Genomic DNA, 10,895 nt, shown 5'->3' on the forward strand with positions numbered 1-10,895 from the left:
AGCAATGCGGATCCGCATTTTACGCAAGTTACGCCTCATGTACACAGATGCACTGACACGTATCAACATGTCCGTTAAACTGCGCAAAACTATATGATTAAATTCATAATTCATTATTATGATAACTATTCAGTTCTAATTAAGATTTTTGTTTATTTTTGTGTAGTAACAACAGTTAGGGCCTATCTAGATAAACTTGCATAGTCGCATAAACATATGCATAAGGAAACTGATTGGTCCATTTCTTTATGCATTTGCTTATAAACCAATTAATTTCCTTGTATATGTTTATGCGACTATGCAAGTTTGTCTGGATAGGCCCTCACTAGATTATGAAACATAAAAGTATATAGAAACTGATAGAGAGGCAAAGAGAGCACGTCTTGTTATAAAAGATAACATATTTTTCTCATTTAGATAAATGTGTGAGACAGAATCAACAGTACCTATCAGACTCTAAGGTCGGTATTCATAGTCCGTTCTTATTTTAAGATCGTCTTAAGTAAAGCCTTAAGACGCTAATACGGCTCTGTGATTGGCTTATGACATCTTAAGACTATACTTAAAACGGTCTTAATTATAAGAATCGACTATGAATACCGGCCTTAACTCTCTCGGCTCGGCATTATTTGCTTATTTCCTATTCGGTACTAACTCCAATATGTTATACAGTTTGCTTTATTTATCAAAAATGGTTTGTTGCATAAATATAAATAATACAATTTAAAAATTAAGCATTCTTTCTTAAAATTTTTAAAAACTGTATTTTGAGATCAACAAAAAGGAAAAAAGATATAACGGTACATAGTGTGCCTAAAAAACAAACAGACTTGAAGTATATGTGAATAAGGCTGCGTTCGTTATGTTCACTTACGCGCTGAAAGCATCAGTCTGTCTTTCTTGTTCATTATGCGTCGAAGAAAGATAGAATGATGCTTTCAGCATGTAAGCGAGCATAACGAACACAGTCTAAAACTAAGGGTTGGTTTATAATAAAGCCGTAAGCTGTAAGCCGTAAGAAATTGACCAATCACAGATAAATTATGGAAGAATAATCGACTGTGATTAGTCAATGGTGTCAAATGATGATGCACCGTAATGTGATGAAATATTTTATTTGAGAGCAAGTAAAAATATTCAAAGTATATATTAAAACATGATTGATATCTCTGTTTGTGACGTGTGGTGTGATCTGTAAATAATGAGTGTAATTGTGTATTTAATCATGTCATAGGACTATAATAATTAATGAAAGCTAATTAAAACTTTGAGTGAAGTAATAAAACACTATATTATTGCGATTAAAATTACTGTGCCATGCAATACATAACAGTGCTGCAAATAAAATACATTAGTGCTACAAGATTCTGATTTTGATTTTAAGGTTATCTGCTTACTGTTTTTATAAATATTTAACAAGACATACATGCATGTTGTGTAGTATTAATAATAATTCACATGTGGAATTGTCACTGCTGCCAAGAAGCTATTAGAAGAGAATCCATTTTCAAAACACAAGATTCTTTCCAGAGAGAATTTATTATTATTAATTTCTTCGCTACTAGAATTCTGTGTAATGTTGTGGAAATATCAACATCTATTTATTCATCAAGATAAATTCTAATTGGACATTTGCTGTTACGTGTTGTGCCATATTAGTGAACAATAACAGAAAATATAATTGTGAATTTAGCTGTATAACAATACTTCTCAATAATTAGTTTCTTTCATATTCTTTTAAATTTGAATGGAGCATTAGAATTCTGTATTGTGTGATAAATGACACATTACGATATTTATGCAATATATAACAGTGCATATAATCTCTCTATATAATTTGTCAGCGTATATACATATATGTCTTATTAAATATTATTAAAAATAGTAAACAAATAACCTTAAAATTATAAAAATCTTATGCCACAAATGAATTTCATTCATGCATTGCACTGTTATATATTACATAAATACCGTAATAACTATCATTTATCACAACAATATAGAATTCTAATGCTCTACTTAAATTCAAAACATTATAAAAGAAACTAATTAGTTATTGTGATATTGTTACACAGCTAAGTTCACAATTATATTTTCTGTTCACTGATTTTTATTGTTATTTTTATTTTTATTGTTCACTGATATGGCACAACACGTAACAGCAAATGTCCAACTATAGAATTTAACTTGATGAATAAATAGATATTGATATTTCCACAACATTATACAGAATTCTAGTAGCAAGGAAATTAATAATAATAAACTCTCGCTGGAAAGAATCTCGTGCTTTGAAAATGGATTCTCTTCTAACAGCTTCTTTGACAGCAGTGACAATTCAATATGTAGAATATTACACATCGCACACATATACATATATGTTTAAAATATTAATAGAAACAGTAAGCTGTTCATTTTATTGTGTTAATATTAATTATAAAAATCCGTTTATGTTAATTATAAAAATCAGAATCTTAGCATAAATGTATTTTATTTGCAACACTTATTTATTACATGAACACAGTAATATCTTTTAATTGCAAAAGTGTAGTGTTGTGTGTATTACTTTACTTAACACTTGAAGTAAGAAGCTTTAATTAATTATTGTAGTCCTATGAGAGACATGATTATATACACAGTTACACTCACTATTCACACCACATCAAAAACAGAAATATCAATCATGTTTTAATATGTACTTTAAATACTTTTACTTGCTCCCAAATAACATAACATATTTTATCACATTACAGTGCATCCACATTGCCTTACAATGAGTCTTATTCACATGTACTTACTTAAGTCCGTTTATTTTTGCAAGGCATGCTATTTTATTGTTATATCTTTCTTTCTCTTTCTAGAAGTTCGCTTTTTTTTAAATTTTGATAGAGAATATTAAATTTTTAAATATGTTATATTATTCGTGTTAAATAAATTATTTTTGATAAATAAAGTCAGTTATATATAACATAGTTAGCACAATAGAAGAGGGAGCTAAATAATACCGAGAGAGATAGAATATAATATTGCTGATTTTGTCTCACACACTTTTACTTAAATAAAAGAAATAGAAGTTACACTGCAATTATTTTATTGCATACATCGAAGCATATCACTTTCTGACATATGCATTATAAAATTTTTTATAGTATGGAACATCAGTAAATTTGTATAAACAATTAACTATAGATTGCTATTTCTGCGAGTATAAAATTACAATATTACATTGTTTGGTTTAATACGGCGATTTGACCATATTATGTGAAAGGATATATATTATTTATGTATATAAATTTCTGTATATACAGGGTGGGCCATTTTAATCCATCCACGCAAATAACTCCGAAGGTATAGGTGATAGCGAAAAATAACTCGTACAAAAATTGTAGGGTTCAAAGGGAGCCAACCGTTGATAACCTTGAACTTGACCTCGAAGTCGATTTTCAAAGTTATTTTAAGATTAACAAGTGTTTTTTAAATAGAAACCCCTATTTTTGATTCCAAAATCTAATAGCTGGTGTCAAGAGCTTTTCAAAACACTATAATGAAGTTATTTTTCATTAAGTACTTTTCGAGTTATGAGGCTTGTAAATTACAGTATTTTGACATAAAATACAAAATATCTTGTAAAACATTCAATTTTTGGGAATCTTACCTTAATACTTTTATGCATAAAATAATGAGACGAATCAATTGGTATAAAGAAAACACATAGTTGCTTTCAAGAAAAAGTATGCAGTTGCATGTTGCAAATTACATATTTTTTCTTGAAAGCAACTATGTGTTTTCTTTATACCAATTGATTCGTCTCATTATTTTATGCATAAAAGTATTAAGGTAAAATTCCCAAAAATTGAATGTTTTACAAGATATTTTGTATTTTATGTCAAAATACTGTAATTTACAAGCCTCATAACTCGAAAAGTACTTAATGAAAAATAACTTCATTATAGTGTTTTGAAAAGCTCTTGACACCAGCTATTAGATTTTGGAATCAAAAATAGGGGTTTCCATTTAAAAAACACTTGTTAATCTTAAAATGACTTTGAAAATCGACTTCGAGGTCAAGTTCAAGGTCATCAACGGTTGGCTCCCTTTGAACCCTACAACTTTTGTACGAGTTATTTTTCGCTATCACCTATACCTTCGGAGTTATTTGCGTGGATGGATTAAAATGGCCCACCCTGTATAGATTTTTTATATTAATTTTTGCACAAGCATTTTTTTTTATGTTCTCTAATTAATTCTTATAATAAGTATTGCATAATTGATGGAATATTCGCATTTAAATTTTTTATCAAAAAATGTGTTTTAATTGTTTCATTTAATACACAAATAAGCACATTTAATTATTTCATATAATATGATAGGGTCGCCAAACTAATCAAACAATATATCATTGTACATAATTTTGGACTGTCGTCGAAATAGCCAATCCATAGTTAATTGCTTATACATTAACTTTCTGACGTATACATTGCAAAAATTTTTGTGATGTATACGTCGGGAAGTCAATGTACTCTAATGTATACAATAATATAGCGTATTTGTCACTGTCGTCAAAATAGCCAATTGACATATATATATATATATATATATATATATATATATGTATATACATATATATATATATTTATTTTATGAATATATTTAATAATCATATATACATATATTTTGTAATTGCATGTAAATTAAATTATGATTAGTCAAAAATTAATTCTGATTATAAAAAATAAAAAATTTTGAAAAATCTGAATTTTTATTTATTTTTTATTTAATTTAATTTTTATAAATTTCACTTACATCTATTTGTTAAAATGTATTAATTTTTGATTGTTTATTTAAAAAAAACAAATTGTTAATAAATTCAACATTTTTGTATAATGCATTTAATTTTTACGGAATGAATTGTAAAGTATTGTAAAATATTAATAAATTATTACTAAAAATGTTTTTATACAATAAATTTTCATGTATTTAAATAAAATATATGATATATTTATTACTTAATTAAAAATGTACAGTTTATTTTTAAATTATAATGTAATCAATGTAATTTGTTATTATTTTAATTTATTTAATTATTTACTATTTACAAAACTTTAATTTATTTGAATAAATTATATTATATTTTTATTACATGATTTAAAACGTACAATTTATTTTTTATTGACATATTTTTAATAAATCCAATTAAAAATCGATTTAATTTTTATAAAAATAATTTCTATTTCTTCAATTTTCTTAAATAAAATATATAATATTTAAATAGCTGATTTTTAAACCTCAATAAAACATAAATAAAAGTTCTTATATAATTAATTAAATTCAGTTTATTTTTATATAATTAATTTCAATTTATTTAAATAAAATTTATGACATTTATAATTGATTATTATTGTTATGTATTTAATTTTTATTAAAATAAATTTGCAATTTTTAAGTAATCCAATTTTTGTATTTTTAATTGATTATTTTAAAATGTTAAAACTATTATATTAAAAATTTTTTGTATTATTAAATTTTTTTATTTTCAACTTTTTATTAAGTATATATATATATTAAATATTTTTATTATTTATGATTATATATATGTATAATACACTAATAATATAATATAGTATATATAATATAAATATGTGTAAGTTCGCACGAATTACATTATTCTCTGGGAACGGATGTCTTTTGAGACATTATTATGGACGTCTTTGGGTCATACCACAGATGTCCTCGGGCCGTACCACAGACATCCTGGGGACATTTTATGGATGTTCCCAGGACATCTTCAAAACATCTTATCTCTCATAAAGATGTAGACAATATTTTGGAACGTCCATAAAACGTTCTCTGGACGTCCTTTCGACGTCCAAAAACTGACGTCATAAAATGGACATCTGAGGACATATGTGGTACGTCCCAAAGACGTCCATGTGTTGTGTGGGTAGAAAATGACCATCCAATTTTTCTTAATCAACTCTTATTCTTATTGGGTCTCCTTTTACATTCACTGACGGTATTTTTAATAAGTAACATATAATTTATACCGCATTGATCGCCGGATTGCGTTTTGTTATATATCATCGTTTCAACATGCGTCGGAGAGAAATTGTGAATGAGAATAGATAATGCAAACGTTACTTTTTAGATTATAGTAAAAAACTGTATAAAAATAAGATATTATGTTAATTTCACGCTCTATATTTTAATGTAACAAAACCGTTTTTATCACATTGAGAAAGGCCTAAGCCAAGGCCGAAACGTCTGTGATATTATATTAATGTAAATAAATAAATGAGTACGAACATCTAGCTTAAGTTCTTAACAGCTTTTTATTCATCTTACGTTTTAAATATTTATTTGTATAAAATAATAACTTAGGCCCCCTATTTTTTATCTTTTAATAATAATCATTGGTTGTGTGTGTGTGTGTGTGTAGCTTTTTTTACCATATAAAATGCGCAATGACATCGATCATTATTGTTAAGAGAGAAGGCCCCCCCCCCACCTTATTTTATTACACTTATTTATATACAACAAAAGTTTCGGTCTAAAAATTAATCAACAAATTCACATTCTTCGCTTTCAAATAATGTTATAACCTCGCAAATTGTCAAGGAAAAATAAATTTAAAAAAACTTACCTTTTTTATTATATAAATATTGTTCACCATCATATTCTATTATTTCATAGACATTGTTTGTGGATGCAGACATACCCTGAAAAGCAGCTACTGTAGGTTATAAATTTTAATTTGGCGCTTAACATTATATTGGCTGTGTTCCATAATTCACTGCCAGTACTGAAAATCTACAGTTTACGTTACGTATATTGTAGATTTTCAGTACTGGCAGTGAATTTCGGAACGCAGCTATTATCTCTGCGAGCTCGGTCTTTGAATCCGAAGTAAATCGAGGAGCTTGATTCGCTCTAAAAATGTTAATACCGAACGTAGATGAAATGACATCTAGCAGAAAGATATGAATTGCCGAACGATTTTCGAGGTGAAAGAGCAAACAGATGTCTCTGATTTGCAATCCCGAACGCAGCTATAGAGTGAATGAGGCACGTGAGACTTGTTAATAAATAAAAAAATTAACCTTTTACGATAAACGTTTTATTTCAAAATTATGATTTTAAGGGAGACAAATAAAAAACAATTTTCGAAAAAATTAGATCCTTTATGTTAAATAAAGGCCATCTTCATTTTTTTGAAATAAAATGATACGTTTTTTTACATAAAAATAAATTTTTTTTATTATTTGTGTACGAAATTATTACAGTAGATTTGTCGAAGAATCAATAATCTGCGAGATATTTTCTATTTTTTTTCAAAAAGTGGTAGACTTCCTTAAAGAAACAAGAAATTTGTTCTCTCACACACACACACGCACGCACGCACGCACGCACGCACGCACGCACGCACGCACGCACGCACGCACGCACGCACGCACGCACGCACGCACGCACGCACGCACGCACGCACGCACGCACGCACACAAATGTTGTTTAAATGTGTTGCAGGGTCTGATTTTGAACGTTTTGTTATACAAAAATTCCAACATTTGAAATTGAAAGTAAGCAACGTCCTAAAACAAATCGAAAAAATTAGTACATACTAATTCTCCATATGTGAGAACAATGTACTAAAATTTTCGTACACTTTAAGTATCTCGAACCAGAGATCGGTGTACAAATTTAACTGTCTCACGTAGACTAATAAATTAATTTCTTTAAGAAAAATTAAAATTTTGCACTAACATCCCGCGACGGCTCTCAATGCCTTTCTATTATATTATGTAATAGTTATCATTTGAGCCTTTCCTTTATATGAATTAAATTGTTTCAAATCGAAAAAGTTTTACACAAGCTTTCTAAGAACGTTCAGGACAAAGAGCAAAAATTGACATTTTCCAACATTTATCATTAAAAGATGAGAACGAATTAGAAGCTTTGGAATCCAAACTTGATAATGATGTTTCTTACCGGAATAAAATGGTAAATATAATTACTTTAATATTAAAAAATATTAGTTTAAGAGAAGAATAATTTACGATTGTATTTAAGACATTGAAAATTAAAAAAGTAATCAAATTCTTTAATTGAAGAACGCCTAAGTAATGTCCACAAAGAATTATTTAAAAAGCTTTACTTTTGATTGCATGGAACATAAGTATTGTTAATAATCATTTCAACTTATTCCAGGTCAAACAGTTAGCACGAATAACAGGGCGAGAAATTAAACATTCCTGTTTATCTGTATTGAGACAAATAATGTCAAATGAAGTTGCGGTGCTGTACAGCTGGCATGGTGCCAAAAAAAAAGAAATTTTTTGAAGCTAAATTTATGTCAAGTAATTTTAAGTAAGTAAAATATTAATAAACAATTTTTTCTTTGTAATATCATAAAGTGCAAATGTCATTAAATGCTATCCAAATTTGAAAAATATGTTGTAAGTATTTGTAGCATATATCTTTTAATTGTATAAAAAAATTAACAAATACTTTTGAAATGTATAATAGTCATATTAACATTTCTCAACTATATATATTACATTTAGAAGTAATAATAAGTATTAGAAACGTAATTAAAAAAAAAAACTGCATAACTTTTTATTAAATTAAAATTATATTTTATTACAGATTTGTATCTTTTATTTATGTTGAAGACGTTATTTCAAAATGTTTTTTTTTTTTTTAGGTATTATAAGAAACGCACATGAATCTGCAAAAGATGAGCACATATCTGGTCCCATAAAAATATGGTTAGCACATGCAAAAGAGCACATGGACAGAGAAAAAGGAAAAAACAAAGAAAGAGATCAAAAGAATGGAAACGATCCTGAAGAACTCAAAGAGGGCGAGCAACTTGATTAATGTTCTTATGCGTTAATTTTTTTTTTTAAATTGCTTTTAATTTCTTGTTTCTTCCATTGTATAAAAAGTGATGGATACAGCTAACGAGTTATCGCATCGTTATACTTTTCTTGTTATTGCATAGCTTGCAAACAGTCTACATTTTTCTGTATTATTACTTTTATGCAAACGGAGAAAATGAAACAGAACTATGTAAAGAAATTTTTGTTTCTTCTGGAATATGTTACATCGTTATTGGCATTGATTATTTATGTTATGTTTATAGATTGTGTAAAAAGTATTAGTACCTCTTGTTATGATGTTTTGTGCATTAAATATTCTGTTTTCACGATATGCATTTTGCAATATGTATGGAAAACATAAACGCGTGATTTGCTTAAATCTCGCAACTTAAAATCTTTCTCTTCTCAGTTGCAGCGATAATTACCGCTACAACAGCGGATATCTCTTATTTACTATTTCTTTTAGATTATGGTACTTTTATGTTTGTGCGTTCTACCAAACGGTGCTAATGCTGCGCATTTGTTATTTAAAGCTCATAACTATAAAATAAATGTAATGAAATTATGATTTTTAAAATTTAAGGAAATATTATAACTTAAATAAAAAAAAATTTTTTTAATTGTGATACTACTTTAACCAGTTGAGTGGTAGACTTTTCCGAAAGATTTGTGCCAAAAGTGGTAAGAGCCTAAAGTTAAAATATCGAAAAACGGTGAAACATGGGTTCAAGGTTTTCGAAAAAACAACTTTTTGGAATGGGTGTGGATCCCCCCCCCCCTACCCCCTGGGGGGTGGGAGGCAGAATGTAAAATGTTAAATGGCACTATGGGTCGAGTGGGAATCATTTGAAAGGGCGTTTCAAGACAAGAACAATGATTTTTGAAAATGTTTACTACGACTTTCCAGTCAAAAGTGGAGGTGGATCAAAAAAGGGGGGTGGACTTCCCAAAAGTTATCACCTCCGATTTGGCTTATATTCAGCCTAAATACTTATTTTATCTAGTAAATAATATTCCCAAATGGATTTTTGGCGCAAATGCCACCTCCGCCCCCCAGCCCCTCTCAAAGGTTAAAAAATAAAACTGTTTTTGTTAATTATTTCAGAAAATATTCATTGTACGGAAAAAGTTGTCAAACAAAAAATGAAGCTCATAAAAAGCTCTACAAATAAGGTCTTATACATATTTTATCTAACTTTAATATTTTAGTCGTTTTAACAATCAACAATCGTCATATTGGATCCGCCATTTTGAATTTTACAATTTTGACAACAGATTCGAGTTCAACAGCTCAAAAAATCTTAGGATATCAAGTTTTATGCAAATCTGTTAAAAATTAGTGGAGTTATTTAGAAATGTACATATATGATACATTACCACGTTTGGCACTTTTTTTTTTGTACATATATGATACATTACCACTCAACTGGTTAAGGAGTGATGTAAGCATAGAGTTAATTTCTTTATGAAAAGCTGCGTTGCGTTATTCATTCCCATATTGTGTCGACGCATTCAGATCTTACTATGACATGTAATCAATCATTATGTATCATTATATATATTTCACTAATCTTATTCTATTTTTTATGTTTATTTTATATTGTAAGTTTTATGTAAATATTTTTACGCTTACAGTCGTAATTTTGAAATAAAAATATCAATTAATAAGAAATTGACTGATTAATTAACCTAATCTAAATTATCGTATACAATATATGAGCGCGCGCGCGCTTCAGCGCTTGGCTGTGTAAATGTGTGCGTGTATATGTGATCTACTGCTACATTCCCATTTTTATTCTATCTTGATACTGTCCTTAAACTATAGACCTTCCTGTGAAATTATATGGAAGATGGTACCGCGGACATACGATGATTCCTAGAATGTACCACGTACATCGCAGTACATTTGAGAATGTTCTGAGAATATTACAATTATACTTTTGCGATATTCTCAGATTGTTCTCAGTATCTACATGTGCTGTTAGGGAAGAGGCAACATATTATGAAACTAAAACATCTGAC

The 10,895-nt window shown here is 28.2% G+C and overlaps 1 protein-coding gene across 1 annotated transcript; it reads left to right on the forward strand.

The window, feature by feature from the left end:
* Nucleotides 1–4,036: 4,036 nt before the first annotated feature.
* On the forward strand, nucleotides 4,037–8,938 carry LOC136999250 (uncharacterized). The gene is made up of 3 exons (XM_067352826.1): nucleotides 4,037–4,082; nucleotides 7,883–7,992; nucleotides 8,200–8,938. Exons 1-3 carry the CDS (start codon nucleotides 4,037–4,039, stop codon nucleotides 8,329–8,331), a joined length of 288 nt encoding a protein of 95 aa, XP_067208927.1. The 3' UTR covers nucleotides 8,332–8,938.
* The last annotated feature ends 1,957 nt before the right edge of the window (nucleotides 8,939–10,895 follow it).

This window comes from Linepithema humile, chromosome 4 (genome assembly GCF_040581485.1).
Source record: "Linepithema humile isolate Giens D197 chromosome 4, Lhum_UNIL_v1.0, whole genome shotgun sequence".
Lineage (NCBI taxonomy): Eukaryota > Metazoa > Arthropoda > Insecta > Hymenoptera > Formicidae > Linepithema > Linepithema humile.